Source organism: Bos indicus, chromosome 28 (assembly GCF_029378745.1).
Source record: "Bos indicus isolate NIAB-ARS_2022 breed Sahiwal x Tharparkar chromosome 28, NIAB-ARS_B.indTharparkar_mat_pri_1.0, whole genome shotgun sequence".
In the NCBI taxonomy this organism is placed as follows: Eukaryota; Metazoa; Chordata; class Mammalia; order Artiodactyla; family Bovidae; genus Bos; species Bos indicus.
The window spans coordinates 41,024,585-41,044,034 of record NC_091787.1 but is presented as its reverse complement, the minus strand read 5'-3'; the positions used below and the strand labels follow the sequence as shown (position 1 = coordinate 41,044,034).

The following is a 19,450-nucleotide window of genomic DNA, read 5'->3' as shown; positions in this document are numbered from 1 at the left end:
ATTTCAACAGAGCCCCAATTAGCAGGCCATTCACAGCGGATTAGAAATTGACTTGTATTAGGCTTCTCTATTAGCGCCTAGGAGAGGCTTCCACCCTTAATTACCCACCTTGTTCATGGAGGAGGTGGGGGCCTTGAGGGATTTCAGTGCTATTGCAGGTGGCTGTCCTGGGGTGGGTCAGGGTGCCACCTCCGAGGGGAGGGCTGGTCAGCAGCGGGAGTGAGGTCATTCTCTGCTGTAAACTCCTATGTCTTGGGCTCCTGGACAGGATTTGGGTGGGATATTGATAGAGAGGTGGGGATGCTCAGGGAGGGCGCAGGAGACTGACTGTGTTTGGCGTCTTTCTTGGGCCCAGCATGGGGTTGGCACTGTGGTCCGCATTATCAGTCAGAACTCCCATAGCTCTGCTGTGATTTGTATCCTGAATTAATAGACAGCAGGGGTTCGGGAAGGAGACATGCCCATGGTCACACAGCTGCTGACCGGAGGAGCCCAAAGCAGGACTTTGTGAGATTCTAGCGCTCCTTCTGCTGCCCTGGGGAGCCCAGGCCCAGCCAAGAAGCTGGTGTCTGTGGCTGCCACCAGGGCTGGGGCATGGGACCTGCTCCCTGAGCACGTTCCTGGTACCCAGCCCCTGTGTCTGTGTCACACTGCACCCCTCACTCACCCTGCTCCCCCTCATCTCTCCTGGTCTACATCCTTTTCTTCCTCTGAGGCTCTGATGCTAACCCCACATGAGTTCACCCTCCTCTGGGTCCCAGGGACCTTCCCCTCTCCTTCCTCCCAGGCTGAACTGTGGGGTCCAGCTCCTTGGTAGATGCTAAGCTCCTCAGATGGGGCCTGTGTGTGTCCTGTTCCCACCCTGAACTCAATGCTCATTGCAGGGCTTTGTGCTTAGAGGGTGTGCTGAGCGTATGCATGAAACGCATAGCGGGGAAGAAACAAGTCCATCCACGTGGGAGTACAGGATGTGGGCTCGGATGGAGAAATGGAGCCTCGGGGGCTTCAGTGACTCAATGACAGAGTACCTGTGGAATGGGCACCAGCGGGGACAGGGAGGGGCGCTTGCCATCAGACGTCGGGCAGTGACCTGAGATGGAGCAGGTGGGGGTGCGTGATGGAGAGCTGAGACCCTGCGATGGCGCAGTGGGTGTCCTGGGTGGGACCAAAGACTTGAGATCCTGGGCGACTTTACACCCTCGTGATGTGTGGTGAATTCTGCAAGATTGCTTCTAAGAGGTTTCAATGCCGTGTTATTGGCATTAAAGAGAATATGTACAAGAAAGAAAAATCCATTTATCATCACAGACCTTGGCTTTTAGTGTTTTCTCTTGTCTTTTTCATAAGCGTGCTTTTTACCTAATTGTAGAAATTGTTGTAATCCTGGCGAGTATGAAATGTCATGCTCTGGTTTTGTCACAGTCGCCCCGCAGAAGCATCTTTAGACAGGAAGGCGTCTCAGTCCGGCCTCAGAAGGCGTATCAGTGGTGCGGCTTCACAACTTGTTATCTGGAAAATAGATACAGTGATGCCTGCTGTACTGGGATGTCATGAGAATAATGCGAACTCATGTATAGAGAGGACTTGACAGAGTATTCAGCACAGAGAAAATTCTCACAAAATAGTCCCTCCTCCTGGAGCTTCTTACTTATCCATTACCGAAGGATTATTTTCCTTTTGTAAAAGAATAATCTGTTCACAGCATGAAATTTTGGCAAAGTACAGAAAAAAGGGAAAACCACGTTGAGGCTTCACCTAAAATGCGGTCACTTTGAGCGTTTTGCAGTATTTCCTTTTGGTCTGTCTTTCCTGCATGTTAAGTTTTATTTGATTGATATCATAAAGTACGTACAATTTTGTCTGACTTTCACATAACTTTTTAATGACAGATGCTTTCCCATGTTACCGTAGTATCTTCATAGATAGTTTTAAAGGTTGGGTGTGCTTTCAACAAGTGGAACACTTTTGTGTCGCTCACCTGTTTGCATCTTTTCGATTGTTGGCAATATATCAAGAATCTGGATAAGTATCCTCTGAATGTTTTTGGATCTAAAGCCATTTTTTTTCCTTAAGGTTTTTTTTTTTTTTTGATGTGGGCCATTTTTAAAGTCTTTGTTGAGTCTGTTGCGTATTGCTTCTGCTTTATATTTTGTTTTTTTTGGCCCTGTGGCATGTGGGATCTTAGCTCCCTGACCAGGGGTTGAACTGCAGCGTCTGTATTGGAAAGCAAATTTCGTAACCATTGGACCACCAGGGAATTTCCTAAAGTTATTTTTATATTATAGTTTGGGTAGATGCCCAAAGTGGAACTGTTGACCAGAGGGCATGCAAATGTCAAGGACTGTGGTATTATTGTATGAGTTTTTACTGACTGCTGTGTGCCGGCAGACACGTTGTGTCCCTGGATGAGGATGGTGAGCCTAAGGGCATGACCTTTATTCCCCTGGAACCTGAGGTCAAGTGGCAGAGAGAGACGATTCAGTGTCGCGAGAGGGGAGGTGTGGGGTGCAAACGGAGCGCGTGACAAAGGTCCCGAGCCAGTCTGGGGTGTAGAGTCTGAGCAGAAGGCAAAAGGAAGTGCGATAGGTTCCAGGGAACAACGACAGGCAGACAGTGGGGCAGGGCGGCAGGGGGGACCTGAGGCCGCAGGCGCTGGGGAGCCTGCCCTAAGGAGTTTGACTCCCTGCCCAAGGCTCTTGGGGGCCACCAAGGGCTTTACTCAGAAGCACGGCAGGATTGGATCACAATTCAGGAGTGAGCTTGGCCAGGTGGAGCCTGAATGCGAGGGCCCAGAGCGTTCAGGTGGTTCTGTGATCTTCAGTAGGGACTGTAGAGAACCTCTCATTTAACCACCCCCTCCTTCTGCCTTGTGTTGAAGCCCAAGGGTTCCTCAGGAAGAGTTGTGGGCAGTCAAATTGTCCTCGTGCTGAAGCCCATGAATGTGCAAGGTGATTGTCCCTGCGTGGGGAGCCACTGGCCTTTGGTATTGGAAAGCCTGGGGGTGTCTTCCTCTTCCCGCACCTTCCCAGCCTCCCTCTGCCTTGCTCCTTGGGGTTCCTCCCTCTGGTCTTCATCTCCTTCTCCCAGTCTGGTCTGAGGCATTGCATAAACCCACGTGCTCTCAACTGAAAGAACTGCATTGTCAAAGTTGTTCAAAAGTCTGCCGTCTGCAGCAGATGGCCTGCTGACATTCACAGGCTGTGTTTTGAAACTGCATCTGCTTTCCCACATTCCTGCCGTCACATAAAGCATTATTAATAAATGTTTGCTTCAAAACTGGTGCAGTGGTTGCAGTGTTGGGAGGTGCATCGTTCTATTAATTGGTCTGATGTTCCAAAAAGGCGTGAGAGTGTGGCTAAAAGGGGTTACTGGAACTCATGGTGACTCGATGACTTCAAAAGGCGGTCCCTAAGTGTTCCCACCCTAGAAATGGCTGCTGACACCTGATTGTGTTCCTCCTCCACACCTGCAGTCAGTGCCCCGCTGTGGGAGCCTCTTCCTTTTGTTATTGTTAAGTGGCTTTTAAATAATCCTGGTCTTCTGGAACCAAATACTTCCCCGGGGGTTTGACCCAGTATTTTTATGGTATGAATCAAGTGGACTTGGCCAGGAGACTGAGGGATTCTGGGATTCGTTGCCTACAATCTGGGTCTTCGGGGGTAAGTGTCTCCCTGGCTTTCCAATGTAATTCATTCCCTTCCGCCCCAATCAGCTCAGTTCAGCCAACGATTGTAGAGTACACAGTACATTCTTGGCCTGTGGCTTGGCCTTGGGGATACAAGGATCAACAAAATGAGCTCGTGGCTCTTAAGAGGCTCACAGCCCAAGTGGGAAACCAGATAGCTAATATAGTAGCATGGCTGAATGTCTCCGGCAGATGTGGGTAGGAGCCTTGTTCTACTCTCCCTGTTTGAGTAGCCTAGGATGAATGATTATGCCTCTCTTGACCTCTGTTTTCTCATCTGTTGAATGGACACAAGAGTATCTAGTTGGCAGTGTCACTAGGGCATCACAGACTGTGGCTGTGAAAACCTCTGGGCTGGCCTGACAGGGTTCTTGGTCCCTGGAGGGAGACGGTGTTTCTTGGAACCCCAGGAATGAGCTGCCCAGTGTGAGCTGTGTGAATTGAAGCCAGGGCAGCATCACCCCCATGCTGACCCCTCCCTCTCTCTCCCCTCTCTTTCCAGCCTGTGACCTCATGACCCAGGGGATTCTGGCCTTGGTCACGTCCACCGGTTGTGCGTCTGCCAACGCCCTGCAGTCCCTCACAGACGCGATGCACATCCCGCATCTCTTTGTCCAGCGCAACCCAGGGGGCTCTCCGCGCACCGCCTGCCATCTGAACCCCAGCCCTGATGGCGAGGCCTACACGCTGGCCTCCAGACCGCCCGTGCGCCTCAATGATGTCATGCTCAGGCTGGTGACAGAGCTGCGCTGGCAGAAGTTTGTCATGTTCTACGACAGCGAGTATGGTGAGTGGGGGCAGGGGCTGCTCTGGGGCTCCGGTGGGGGCACAGCCATGGTGAGTGGGGGCAGGGGCTGCCCTGGGGCTCCGCTGGGGGCACAACCAGATGCCGGGAGACCTGCGAGCTGGACCTCACTCGTGGAGGCTGAGCCCTTTGGAGAGGGCTGCGTGTGGACGGCGGTTGGTGGTCTGAACCGAGTGGGTCTCTGGGTGGTGGGACCCAACCTTGAGCTTCGTGAGTAGGGGATGAGCTTTGAAAACAGATCTGTAGACAGGCACTAAAGTTGCCTAGCAACAACACCTTATCATGACAGCTGAAGTTTGAATCATCTTTGAGTTTTCAATAAAATATTAATAAACTGCTGGCAGGGATCCGAGGGGCTGCACGCAGGCAGCAGTGGTGGAGACTGGCCAGCATGGGTCCCCCCGGAAGCCTCCTCTGCAAAGTGTCCCCCTCCTGCTGGACGCTCTCCCAGCCTCCCCAGCTCCTTGCCTCCCTCCATGCTGACCTGCCCTTAGTTTCAGGGTTTCAGGCTGGGGCAAAGGTCAGGGAGAGGGACAACCTTAATGTCATGGACCCAGGTGGGCATCGTGTGGGTCTGGGGACACAGGGCATGGCTGGATATGGATTCTTTGAAGGCCTACTGTATAAAAAACATAATTTCCTTGTTAGGAAACTAGAAAAATGGGCTTTGAAGAGATAGCTTCAGGTTTTCTATGGCTGCTTTGTGAAAATGGAGACCGGTTCTGGTCCCAAGATAAATGGTTTAAAAATAAAACCTTTTCATTGAAAAAAATTATATGTTTAAAAAACCTATTTATTTTTTTATTCTGAGATAATTGAGACTTACATACAATTATGAGAAATAATTCAGAGATCCTGTGTGCTCCAAAATCTTGCCTAACTGTCACGGCGTACCACGAGCAGGACTTCCTCCTGACATAATCCGTAGCCTTGCTCACATCCACCCGTTTGCACGCACTTGGGTGTGTATTCGCTGTGTGTGCAGTTCTGTCATGTGTGGATTCGTGTGCCCACCACAGTCAGATTCAGAGCAGTCCCTCACGAGGACCCCCACGCTGCCCTTTTATAACCACAGCCACTCATCTTTAAAGGTGAGGGTTGGCGCCTCATAGTTGGGGCCAGGGTAGAATGAGGTAGACCCTCGAAAGTCCTTTTTTCCTCTCTTGGTGGAATAATCCCTTTGCCAAGACTGTAGCTAAGAAGAGAAAGCAGCATATGTTTGCATTTGCCTAAATACTCTGCTTCTCTAAGACTGGAATGTTGTCCTCAGCTCTTAAGCAAATATGCTGTCTGGAGTCTTCCAGAAGGAATTGAAAAGCAAACAGTCACTGTACTGAAATTAAGATGAGGGGGGTGCTGGGGACAAAGGAGGCCAGAGGCTCCAGGTGCTTGAACTGGACTCCGTCCAGGGCCTGGCTTCTCCCTCCCACCCCCGCTCAACCCCTGACTCTGGGGAGGACTTGGAGAGACCATGTCATAGTCTGGGGGCTGGCACAGAGAACATGGACCTTTCAAGAAATTTTAATATAAGACAAAGGAGAAATGTGGGGGAAGACAAGGAAAGACCTTTGAGGTGAGCTAGGAAACATGTTTCGTTCTGTAGCTACACTCCTTTGCCCCTCTCCTCTCCCATCCAGACCCTCCAGTCAAGCCAAAAGGTGCACTCCTCTTTTGTCACACGGAGACCTTTGCTATCTCTTGTAGGGTTGAAGTTAGTTTTCAACCAGACTGACCTTTATTAGTAATTTTATAAACACACAGGGTGACCAATAGGTTTCTTCGGGTGGATCTCTGCCGGCAATTGGCTGAACCTTGATTGCTTTGTTGGGAAGGATTCTGAGGAAGCATATGGCCTTAGCAAGATAAACCGCTGTGATTGCTCCATGAAGCATCATGGTGCAGGGGATGGACTGGCAGCAACCCGCCCTGTTTGCTAAAGGTGGCTGTGAATCAAGCGTCTCAGAGCTGCTTACACATGGCTGTCACTGTCCAAGGTGCTGACCATTTGGCATTAGCCTTCCTGGAGGCCAGTGCTCTTTCATTGGGTTCTATGTAGAACCTCCTGCCTTTGCCTGCCCTGGCCATTACCCTCCTGATTTGACAACCTTTGAAGCCAGGTTTCTACCCCAAACATTCTCTGTAAAACCACTCCAGCACCTGTGACCTGTTTTGACCTTGCCCCTTGCGCACAGTCAAATCTGTGGCCCATTTTTAATATGTTATGTAAGCCAAGGGTGTAGAAACACACATGCTGTTTGATGCAGCCCCAAGAATCCAGAGTGTGAGTGCTCCTCAGCTTGGCTGGCATTGGCCTGTCTGAGGGCTGTGGGTGGATTTACATTACTGATACATCCAAGACAAATGGCGCCTCCACAACCCCTCAGGGCCCTTCCTCCACCCGACCACTGTAGCACTAGCTGCGATGAGCCCAATTACAAAGCAAATTGAGTGTAAAGACTGTTTCATTTCTTCCGAAGTCACACAGAAGTGGGCTGGGATATAGTAACTTTGTTTTTTTGATGCTGATCTGCAAGTATCTTTACATATATTTATTTAAGCTATTTAGTAACTGTCTGAAGTGGGATTATTGCTGCATTTTACAGATGAGGAGCATGAGGCTCAGAGAGATTCCTTTTGACTTTGATGCCCATGCACTTAGCCATGGCACCATCTTATTACTGTCATCTGGGGCTTGCTAGGCTCCAGCCTTCTCTTATCACCAGCCAGGCAGAGTTGATGCCAAGGATGGCGTGTGTGGAATGGACTTGGCATGCCCTAGGTTTGTGCAGTCAGTCACTTGGATAAATGTCATGTGTAATATCCTACCCCTGCAAGGTAAGGACTGGTCCTTCCCCCTTTGCCCCTCAGCTTTCCTTTAAACCAAGGAATGTCCTGCCTTGGGTGGAGCCTGAGGACTGGGCATCTGGGTCAAGGGTCAGAAAGGCAAAAGCAAGTTCTACGACAGAATTTGGCAGAGTGGTGGGAGAGGAGTTTGTATGTTTAAGGTTTACAGAATGCAGTGCCATTTGGTAAAATTCCATTGAAAATACTTGTATGCTTGTTGTGACAGCGAAAGGAAAAATAAAAGAGAAGCTGACATTTGGGAGAGAAAATCTGTAACATTAAAATACCAAAAGTTTGGACTGAACAGAAGAGAGAACTTTCTGTCTTGCCACTTGGATTTCTGGGCTATTCATGTGTATTCTGGGGAGGGTGTGCTAGAAGCTGCAGCCACAATTTCTCCCCAGTGAGCACATTTGGATGAGGGATGTATTTATGGTGGGATCTTAGAAACCACTGACTCATTCATTCAACAAATATTCACTGAGTCCCTACCATGCACAACTATTTTGCTAGGTACTCATTTTAGATGTTGAAACAGATGGTTGGAGTATCTTGGCTAAAATTGCACAGGGCTGGGATGTGAAGTTAGGACCCCAGGGCTCCTTCCTCCATAGCATCTTTGGGGTGTGATGCTCCCTGTTAGCCTCTTGAACCAGCTTGCAGGCCTGGGATGAGTTGGCAGCCGGGATTCCACAGAAGCAAAAGCTTAGGGCTCTAAATGTGTGTCCATTTCCTATTTGTGCTTGTTTTTAAATTATTTTTTAAAAGTTAAAAGTTGCACACTTTTACAATGTATATGTCAAGTTAAAAGAATGATAATGAAGTGAGCTCCCACGAACCCAGACCAGTTTAAAAAATGTACAGGAGAGGAGGGTTCAGGAGGGGGAACACATGTATACCTGTGGTGGATTCATTTTGATATTTGGCAGAACTAATACAATTATGTAAAGTTTAAAAATAAAATAAAATTAAAAAAAAAATGTACAGGAGCCTTAAGTGTCCTCATCGTATCATGTCATCTACCTAGGGGATCTGACCAGTATCATGATTGTATTCTAATGAGCTCCTTGCTTTTCTTTATAGCTTATCATACAAGTATGCATCCTAAAATACTTACTGCCTAGTTTGGCCTCTCCATGAACCTTAAACATCTTGAGTTAAACTACTGTACACTTTTGTGATTGCTTTCTTTTCTTAAATGTTTATTTATTTTTAATTGATTGATGATTGTGATTGCTTTATTTTTTATTAAATATTGTGAACTATTGGGCCTATGCATGTTTCACTTTGTTAGATCATTCCAAATTACTTTCCAAAGCATTTCTACCTATTTTCACTGCTATCTGCAATGTAAGAGAATTCTCGAAGCTCCCCAACCTCACCAACACCTGGCATTGCTTTTAGTTTTAAGATTTTCATGTGGAAGGTGTCTCACTGTGATTTTGATTTGCATTGCCATGATAAAAGATGAAGCTGAGCGTATCTTTATGTGCTATTTTTGTTTGCTCTTCTAAATACCCATGTGTAGTTTAAAATTTTTGCCCATTTTTAAAATTGAGACTTTTCTTTTGTAAGTTAGGGATGTTAAATGCCTTCTTTCAGTTAGCTGCCTTAGTTTGCAGAAGTTCTATACTGTAGTATCCACTTTATTCATCTTTTAGACAAGTAGCTCCATTTCCTATCTCATTTAAGAGGTCTTTCCCTATCCAAATGGTATAAAGAGATTCTCCCGCGGAAACCTTCCTCTCTGCTCTGAGAGCAGATGTTGCCCTCCAGCCTGAGTGTCCACAGCTAGGTCCTGGCTCTGAGTATGCCTGGATCCCTATGGCTAGACCATCTCTCCCTGCAGCTATGGCCTGACATTCTTCCCTGACACTGCTTTGCTCTGCTGTGGCCATGGAACTGATCTTATCTTAGTGGTGACTGCGCAGCTTGTGGCATGGTGGTTCAGGAGGGCTTCCTGAAGGAGGTGGCATGTACGCAAGCCTCTAAAGGACTTGAAGTAGGAAATAGGCAAGCAGAGGGTACTGGGGGCAGATAGGAGGAAGAGTGTGCCAGGCAGAAGGAAAGCATGCTGGAAGGCCTGGGGGCAACAGAGAGGGAAAAGATATGGCTGGATTGTGGGCAGTGGCCAAGGGTGGGGCTGGAGCTCGGGGCCAAGCAGGCCTTAGGGGCCTCACTGATGAGCACAGAATCTCCAGAAATCCTTGAGAGCCATAGCTCGCCTACTCAGGTGGTACCTCTGGGTCCTATTCATTACACCCAGTCCAGAGGCCTGAAGACAGACTCGGGTCTTCTTTTCTGGAGGGCTCTGGTCTTTCTGTTGTCTGTGTCCAGACTCATTGGCTTCCTCTGAAAGGAAAGATGATAATGCACAGGAACAAGCTGAGGACAAATCCCAGACCCCGAGGCAGGCCCTGAACTTCCCAGGTGACCAGGCGGCCCAGATGTCTGTGAGTCATAGTTCATGTTTCTCCAGCCTCACTCCAAGCAGGGCGCCGTGCAAGCACTGTGTGTGCTCCAGCTCATGGCATCCTTACAGCAATCCTTCGAAGTGGGTTCATACCACCCTCGTTTTACAGATGAGGAAACTGTGACTCAGAAAACTGAGTGAGTGGCTGGTGAGTAGGGGGTTGGCTAAGTGTGATTCCCGAAGCCCAGGTCACCACAGCTTTGCTCACAGCCTCTTAATCCTTGTGGCAAAGCTGTGGGGAGCAAGGCCCGCAGGTAGACTCTTCACTTAATGTACAAGGGTTTACTGGAGCACTGTTGGTGACCACAGATACTGCCAACAACCATAATGGTTAAATATGTTATGATACATACATAATGGGAAACCACGATTCCTAATGAACCAAGAGGCCATGGTTCCAACGCAGGGTACTGTTAGCTCATAGCAGCAAAGTGAGGGTGGTGGTGTCAGTATTGCTCTGGGTAGAAGCAAGGTCACGTGTGTGTGTGAGTACACGTACAGTGTCAGGGGAGAGCTGTGTCAGGGAGGGAAGCACAGTGACTTGGGACAAAGATGGGAGATCTGTTTTTTTGTTTAACGTCTTTAAAGTTTTCTATCAAGTACCAAAAATAGTAAATACAACAGTGAGGGTTGCCATCCTTCCTTCCCGCTGATCGCCCATGGTGAATTCCCTTTTTGTCATCTAAGAATAGGGATGGTAATTTCTGAGCTGCAGATTAAAACCCCTGGCAGAGTTCCGGTACGTGGCAAACGGTCTGTATGATAATAACAAATCATGAGTGGGAACTAAGAGTGGCAGTTGTCAGTATTCTTCCTTCCCAGGGCTGGATGTTGGCATAGGGCTTGGTAGAGTCTTGGCGTGAGAGCTTTGGCTGTTTGTCCCTCCTCAGGATTATCCTTGAGTACAGTGGTTAGGAGCATGGACTTGGGAGCAGTCTGCTTCAGCTGAATGCTGGCTCTGCCTCTATAGCTGTGTGACACTGGACAAGTCACTCAACCTCTCTCTGCAATGGTTTCCTGATCTGTCTAAGGGGAATAAAGTAATCATTCCTATTTGCTGTGCTTGCTGTGGGGATTAAATGCATTAATACATGCCAAGGGCTTAGTTGGCATCACCAAATCAATGGACGTGAGTTTGAGCATATTCTGGGAGATAGTGAAGCACAGGGAAGCCTGGCATGCTGCAGTCTATGGGATTGCAAAGACTCGGACACGACTGAGTGATTGAACAACCGTAAGAGCTTAGCACAGCGCCTAGCACCTGAGTGCTCAGGAAGACTTCCTTACTCAGAAGCTACAACTGCTGGAGCCCCCTGGCCTCTGAGCTGGCTCATCTCTGCTATGGCTTGTTCTGCAGTCCAGGAAACATCTTGCTTATGTCCTTGGTGCTTGCAGGAAGAGAGAGAGTTCAGGGTCAGCTCTCTCACCTGCAGGGGACACTCCAGGCCTGCCTGGTGGTGGAGGTGAGTTGCTAGGAGTCCCCAAAGACTCACTGCGCAGTCCCAAGTGGCTCTGATGAGTCATCACACCTTCTCAGCTGGACAGCCTGACAGGTTCCCTTGGTGAACATCTGTTGGCAGTTGGTCTTCACCCCGAGTCCTCCTGATAGGAAACTCCTCAGAAGAAAGAGAATTGGACACCTACTATTTTAACCAATGCTTCATGCCAACAAAGTCTCCTTTCTGACGTCTGGCATAGGAAGTCAGACAACTGAGCTGCTCCGGTGAGCCTTCTTATTAATAACACGTATCGTATCATTATGGCATTAGTTTAAATTGAAGTAATAAATACTTTTTCCAAGAGAAATAAATAAGTGAGTTTAATTGCTAGGAAACCTACCAAGAAGTTCGACAATAACTTTACTGGGATGAGTGTTTTGGGTTTTGTTCTTCGATCTAATTATAAAGCAACTGCACTTCAGGGCACGTTAATTGTAGCATTTGCTGGAAGATTAAAGTTCATTAACTCTGAAGTTCCATCACCCTTCTGTCGGATTCCATGGTGCGTCTGAGGACGTAAGGAGATGCCGGATGAAGGACAGGAAGACAGGGGTGCCGGCCGCCCTCGCCCCATGCCCCATTGCACAGCTGGACCGAGGGAGTTGCCACACCAAGACCTTGGCCAGACCTACACTTCCTTCTTCCCATGCAGTGCCACAGTGCCCCCTTGGAAGACAAATACGGCCCCCTTGACTTTCCCATCCTGCCAACCCTGCTTCTCCAGACCTCCTCAGCCCCAGCACACAAGAGGGAACAGGTTTTTCTGTTAAATATTAGAATTCTACTAGAATTCTAGGAAGGGTATCCACAAGATGTGGCCCCAAACATCTGGAAGGACCATTGGCCCAGTGAGACCCCTGCCCGCTCTCCTAGTGAAGTGAAATAGAACGTCCTCTTCATTGTCTCAACTGAAGCATCTCTTACCCTCCTCTCTGGGAGAGCATGGCTCTTTCCTAACAGATCCAGCAATGTCAGGGGAGTCCCTTCATTTTTTGAAGTGAACTGTATTGAGGCATAATTGGTATGCAATAAAATGCACTCATTAGACATGTGCTGTTTGATGGATTTTGACAAATATATGTAATAGAGTAACTGCTATCCCAGTCGAGGTGCAGAATGTTGCAAGGTATATAGAAATGCCTCTGTTGTGAAGAGAGACCATCATAACTAACTTCCTTCTGGCCCCAGTCACTTCAGCAGTTGCTGGAAGACCATAGGCCCTGAAAAGAATGTTATGTGCCTGGAACCTGCAGTGTCCTCTGCTCCTAGGAGCATTTTCAGAGACCTGGAGTGCCAGTGTGTCTGACCAGAAGACAGGGAAAGGACAGGGAGGCGTGAAAGGCGGGGGAGAGGAGGGGAGAGCTGTGGAAGCCCCGCAGCAGCTGGGAATGGTGTTCAGGCTAAAGCTGTCTCCATCCAGATGAGAGCCCTGACCGTCTGCTCGCTGGCCAGAGATGACTTGTTTTCCCTTGCCAGGCAAGATCTGGCACCTCCTTGAGAGGTGACATTTGGGTAGTTATGAGCACAGACTCCAGCATCAGAAAAGAACTGCACGTGAGTCCCGCTTCGTTGCTTATTGCATCCTGGGTGAACTGTGGTTGCCCTTCAGAGCCTTGGTTTTACTGAACTGTAAGATGGGTATCATAGCACTTCTTTCCTAGGTTCCTGGCAGGTCCTGGCCAGGCACATGCTCAGTGCTCTAGTGGGTTGAGAGTCTTTAAAAGTTTTCCTTTGCTTCTTACAAAGGGATCTCAGCAGATGGCATCCAGCTCCGAAGTACCGTTTTTTGAGGCCTGGGAAGTGGGTTTCCTTTCCTGGTTGCTCAGCAGGTGGGACCTGGGGGTGGGTGGTCATAGGTCTTGCTTGACTTGTGTTTAGACAGCATCTCTGAAACAGCGTTAAGAATGCCCTTCTCCTCGGGAAGCTAAGGATGCAGAAAGGCCCCAGGAGCCCCTAAGAGGTTGTATGGGAGCCTCAGATCTAAACTCGAGGGTCCATTGTGGTGACTGAAACTGTCCCCACTGCTCTGGAATAACAGCCATGGTCCTTGCAGCTGGCCTCCCTGCCCTGCTCACTGTCACCCTCTCTCCTCACTCTATCCCGTCTGCCTGCCTCCTGCTCTCTGTTGCTCCATGAACGTGCCAGGACAATTAGGCATCAGAACCTTTGCACTGGCTGTTCCCTCTGCCTGGGACACTCTTCCCATAGATATCTGCAGGCTGCGTCCTCACCTTCAGGGCTTTGCTCCAATCCCCTCTGCCCCCCACAGGCCTTTTCTCATCAATTCAGTAAAATATTGAGCTCCTTTTCCTCTTGCTGCCCTCTTCTCCCTTCCATGCCTTTTTTTTTTCATTGAATTTACTGACATTTGCTTATTTTTTGATGTTTACCTTCTCCCAATGAGGATGTGAGTTCCACTCAAGCAGGGATCCTGTGTGTTTTGGTAAGTAATGCTGCATATCCAGCATTTAGAATAGCACCTGGAACATAGTAGGTGCTCAAGTAGTATTCAGTATATGAGTGGATGAATGTATGACTGGGGGCATTTCACTGACTATTTATTTTTCTAGGAAACATTTGTTTCTTTTTATGAGATTCCCAATTACAACAATAATATATGATTTCATGGTGATGAATCTCTGGATTCATGGTGATGATCTGGAGATCACTTCATGGGAAATAGATGGGGAAACAGTGGAAACAGTGTCAGACTTTATTTTTTTGGGCTCCAAAGTCACTGCAGATGGTGACTGCAGCCATGAAATTAAAAGACGCTTATTCCTTGGAAGGAAAGTTATGACCAACCTAGATAGTATATTGAAAAGCAGAGATATTACTTTGCCAACAAAGGTCCATCTAGTCAAGGCTATGGTTTTTCCAGTGGTCATGTATGGATGTGAGAGTTGGACTGTGAAGAAAGCTGAGCGCTGAAGAATTGATGCTTATGAACTGTGGTGTTGGAGAAGACTCTTGAGAGTCCCTTGGAGATCCAACCAGTCCATTCTAAAGGAGATCGGTCCTGGGTGTTCTTTGGAAGGAATGATGCTGAAGCTGAAACTCCAGTACTTTGGCCACCTCATGCGAAGGGTTGACTCATTGGAAAAGACCTTGATGCTGGGAGGGATTGGGGGCAGGAGGAGAAGGGGACGACAGAGGATGAGATGGCTGGATGGCATCACCGACTCGATGGACATGAGTTTGAGTGAACTCCAGGAGTTGGTGATGGACAGGGAGGCCTGGCGTGCTGCGATTCATGGGGTCGCAAAGAGTTGGACACAACTGAGCTACTGAACTGAACTGAACTGAACTGAAAGGTCAGGTGAAACCTCACCCTCCTCCACTCCCACCAGAGCACCAGTGTGTTCAGCCCACTGAGCTTCTGTCTACACTGTCCTCCTTGGCAAGTGTGGAGGGAGCATCATGTACTCCACAAGGTGCGGGGCTTGGCGAGATTTCAGATGGGCCCAGGCTTGAGAAAGCTTTCCGCACAGTTACACAGGAGGATTAAACACAAAATCCCTGTGTGTATCACAGTGCGAGGTTAGCAGTGCCGCTGAAGTTTTGTGGGTGAACATTTTGGGAACCTTGTGTTCTGTTCCTGCCTCAGCCTTTTTTCTCGCTCATCTCTGGACTGTTGACAAATCTTTCTCATCCTTGGTTTTCTCATTTTGGTACTGGGGATAATAAAAATGCCTGCCTCAAAGGGTTCTTGGGAGATTGAAATGAAATGAAATGATGGATATGAGAGTGATCATTCATTTGTCTCTCTCCTCTTCAGTACCCAGGACAGTGCCCCAAGTGTTGGCATGTGATTGCAGAGCCTTGCAGCCTAAGCTACTCCCCAGCCCATCCCAACTCTGCCTTGGGAGGCGGTGGGTTTTGAATTATCTGGGAGCAAGAAGGGCTCCATCAGGTAGAGGAGGGAGGAGGGAAATTCCAAGTGGGGTAAACCTGTGTGCAAAACATCAGGGTGTGAAATAGCACACCGTGTTCTGGAAGAGGAGAGTTTGGAGGACCAGCGGCTTGTGCTGAGAGCTGGAAGTTATGGAAAGTGTCAGAGGGAAGGGTGGGCAGGGGCTGTGGGGGTTTGGAGGACCAATGGCTGTGCTGAGAGCTGGAAGTGATGGAAAGTGTCAGAGGGAAGGGTGGGCAGGGGCTGTGGGGGTTTGGAGGACCAATGGCTGTGCTGAGAGCTGGAAGTGATGGAAAGTGTCAGAGGGAAGGGTGCAGGGGCCTCAGGCAGCCTGGCCGGGCGCGCCTGAGTGCGTGATTCATCGTGTCCACGGCAGGGCTTCCCTGCTTTTGATGTGAGCTGCGTGCTGTGTCATCAAGGCTCACCCTCCTGTGGGAACTCTCCTGCCTAGTGAGACGCTTAGGAACAGAAGCCTGTTCTCCTGGGTTGTGTCACCCTGGAATGTGACAAGAGTGGAATTGCTTGTACATTGTGTGGCCAGATCGCCATTGTAAGAAGTCTGGGGGTTTTGATTTGGGGGGTCAGCTGCTCACCGCATGTTTCCCACTGGAGGCTCTGAGGGTGACGACAGACGATGGGGCTGGGGAGTGGGGTCACTCTGACACGGCCACTTTCCCTATAAATGGCATATGTCTTCTTCCAGGGTTCTGCTTTTCCAGTCTCTTGCTGGAAAGTACCCTCCAAGTCACCTGACCTGGTACCGTGAGGGCTCTCCTGCTTCCTGCGCCAACACCCCTGGTCCCAGGCAGAAGCCTCCACCCGGGCCTGGCATGCTCTCATGATTTTTGGTTTATTATTTTGGGATGCCTTGTTCTTCTGTTTGCTTACTTGTTTATTTCTTGCACACATCCAGAGAAGGTTTGCAGAGGCTTCTAATGAGGCAGCGGCAGTCGGAAAATAAACACAGGGCCATAGTGGCTGTGCTGGCTGGCAGGGGTGGCAGAGATAACTGTGAGCATGCTCTCCTGGCAGGCATGAAGTGGGGAAGGAAGCCATGGGTACAGGGCATCTGCATCCTCTGAAAGGAAGGAGCAGGGTGGCTTGCTTCTCAGGGGGACCAGGCTTCTCCAGCACTTCAAAGAATTCCCCCAGAGGGACCTGGTCTGTGCCGGGGACACGGGAGACAGAATGGACAGTAATTCTGGCTCAACTTCAAAGCAATGCAGAGGAGGGTTTTGTTTGACTGTCACTCACAGTTCACTGACTATGGAGGTAGTCCTAGGCTGAAGCTCACGATTCCAGGAGGGTGAGGGTCGGACAGCCCTCACGTGAGCTTCCTTTAGGCTGGTCATTATGGCGTCGGTGGATTCTTGTCGCCCACTGAGCGAGGCCTGCTCTATCTAGTCAGTCCAGTTTCACTGGTCAGACATCCGCTGAGTTCCAGGTACTGTGCTGGGGAACTGGAAGTGAGGGAGGCAGGTGTGGCTTTTGCCCTCTTGGCTCTGAAGGTAACTACTGTCAGTGGGGAAGAGGGTTGTGATGGAGGCTGTACTGTGACAGCCACTGGAACTGTGGCTGGGAGCTTGGCTTGCCCGGCAGAGCCTGGGAAGTCTTTTGGGATGGAGTTCAGTCCTAATGGAGTGAGGAGGGCTGACATGAGGGGAGGGTGAGATGGGCAGATGTGGGGGTCCAGGGGTGAGAGAAAGCAGGGATGTTCCAAGACTTGGAGGAAGTTATGCCTGGCTGGAGTCTGGTATCTGGGATCAGGGACCCAGATGTGGAGTGCTTGGCTTGGGTGGCAGAGGGACTGTGTATTCTAAAGGCAACCACGGAAGCGTAGGTCACTCCTACCCTTTATTTTCTTTGTTGATTTTCCTTTGAAATTAGTCTTTTAAAAAAATATTCATTTATTTAATTTTTGGCTGTGCTGGGTCTTCACTGCTGTGAGGGCTTCTCTCTAATGATGGCAAGAGGGCCTCTCATTGTGGTGGTCTCTCTTGTTGCAGAGCATAGGCTCTAGGGCTCCTGGGCTTAAGCAGTTGTGGCTCCTGGGCTCTAGAGCACAGGCTTAATTGTTGTGGCACGTGGGCTTAGCTGCTCCACGGCATGTGGGACCTTCCTGGATCAGGGATCGAACCCCTGTCTCCTGCGTTGGCAGGCAGATTCTTATCCACTGAGCCACCAGGGAAGCCCCTGCAGTTAGTCTTTTTGCCATGCCACACGGCGTGTGGGATCTTAGTTCCCTGAGGAAGGATCCAACCCACACCCCCTGCAGTGGAAGCATGGTGTCTTAAGGACTGGATCGCCAGGGAAGTCCCTGAAATTAGTGTTGATTGTATAAGTAATGCATGAAACGAACATGTCTTGTGAAAAAGAAAATAAACGACAGAGGCAGTTAAGGTGAAAACCACAAGTGTCCTTTATGCTCCCTCCCCCGCGTTCCTTTCTAGAGCTAAGTTGAGGCCTTGTCTGGGCTCATCACTCTTTCTCATGTGCAGACATTCGCATGGAAATACAGGGAGCTTTTCCAAAGCAGAAGCTTTGGCCATGTACTCTTCACTTGAGGTGCTTCAGAGCCTTCACTCTGTATCAGCCCGTTTGGTTCTACCCTGGTCTTACCTGCTGCCTGACATCCTGCAGAGTGGGGTTGATGGATCCAGTTCCTCATTAGGGTGGTTTCTGGGGATTTTGCTCTGACAAGCAGCGCTAGAATGCACACCCTTGAAGGCACAGCTTCGTGCATGCGCCCGAGTATTTCTCTGGGCTGGATTGCTAGAAAGCAGTTGCTGAGTTGCAGAGAACCCTGTGTTTTCCAATTAGGAAGCTAGAAAGATAGTGCTGAGGTGCCAGGTACCAAAATAAGGCAGGCAGGAAGAGAGAAGTATTTAAGTGTTTTGAAGAACAGACCCCGTTCTGGTCCCTGTTTTTTCTTTTTTTATGGTTTAGAGGAAGATAGTTTCTTGAATGTCACGTTGCTGAGAAAAAGTGTGATTAGACAGAAAGTCAGGGACGAAATCCAAAATCAGAGAAGCAGATGCGGTAGAGCAGGGATCCTCTTAGGTCAGCAGCAGCTCTTGCGGAGTGGAGTCAGCTACAGCTCGGTGGGGATGAGCAGGGGGAACAGGGTGGTCCTGTGGTGTGTCCTGCTCTGAAGGGGTCTCACTGGTGGGTGGAGCCAAGCTGACATGTGTTCATGGAGGAGAGACCCTGCAGTCTCAGGAGGAGCAGCTGACAGTCTGGAGCTGGGGAAGGGCTGCTGTGAGCCGAGGGCTCCAGCCTGCTCTGAGTGATTCTAGGACTGGACCTGGACTAAGGCGGAGGTGGTGCTGAAGTCACGAACTGTCCATCTGTCGGAGCCCCCAGGGCCACTGTGGCAGGAAGTGTCCCTGTCCCTCGCCCACCCATGTTGGGGGTGGGGCGCATCTTTGGGTGAGTCATTGTTAAACAGAGGTTCTCAGGTGGCGCTAGTGGTAAGGAATCCACCTGCCAATGCAGGAGCCGCAAGAGATGTGGGTTTGCTTCCTGGTTGGAGAAGATTCCCTGGAGGAGGAATTGGCAATTCACTTCAATATTCTGGCCTGGAGAATCCCATGGACAGAGGCACCTGGCAGGCTACAGTCCATGAGGTTGCAAAGTCAGACACAACTGAACGTCTGGGCATGTATCCCATGGAAGAGGTCTGTCTTGTCTTCCCGGGGCCTGCAGGCTTACTAAAGGGCGTTGGGCTGAGCTTAGCTTATGGCCCATAAGCGGAGTGAGGAGCCCTGCACGGCTTCTCCCAAAGGAAGGGGATCGCACACTTCCTGTGCTGTGACCCTGTGCTGGACACCCTCACAGTTCTTTCCTGTCTGCATAGCCACTCAGCAGAGTTGGCACCTGCACACCAGCTGGTTTAGGAACCTGAGGCTGGGAGGGATTTCAGCTGCAGGTGGCGATTTAAGTCCCTAACTCTCCCTCTCCCGACTGTCTCTCCACTGCTCCAAGTGACAGATATGTGTTCCCCTGGCGTGATGTGGGGGGGGGACATGTGACACCTTGAGGGCCCCTGGGTCAGGAGATGCTGCTGTGCGAGCCCTCAGGAGGCCTTTCCCGGCTGTCCCGCCCTCTCTGCCTCGCCCCTCCCCCTCGGACTGCACTCCCGCCCTCCAGGCCCTCCTGACACACACGCCCTGGGACGCGGACGTAGTGCAGCCGTAGGACCTGAACTCAGAGGCCTGCTTTGGAGGCTGTA

The 19,450-nt window shown here is 49.7% G+C and overlaps 1 protein-coding gene across 6 annotated transcripts in view; it reads left to right on the top strand.

Moving 5' to 3' along the window:
- GRID1 (glutamate ionotropic receptor delta type subunit 1) overlaps positions 1-19,450 on the top strand; it is a 687,130-nt gene that overhangs the window by 140,292 nt on the left and 527,388 nt on the right. For 4 of the 6 annotated variants that reach the window (XM_070782153.1, XM_070782152.1, XM_070782154.1 and 1 more), the window contains one exon: positions 4,188-4,472. The exons of the other annotated variants lie outside the window; for them this stretch is intronic. In XM_070782153.1, coding sequence (XP_070638254.1) covers positions 4,188-4,472 — 285 coding nt within the window. The remainder of the gene's footprint in view (positions 1-4,187; positions 4,473-19,450) is intronic. 6 annotated transcript variants of the gene reach the window in all.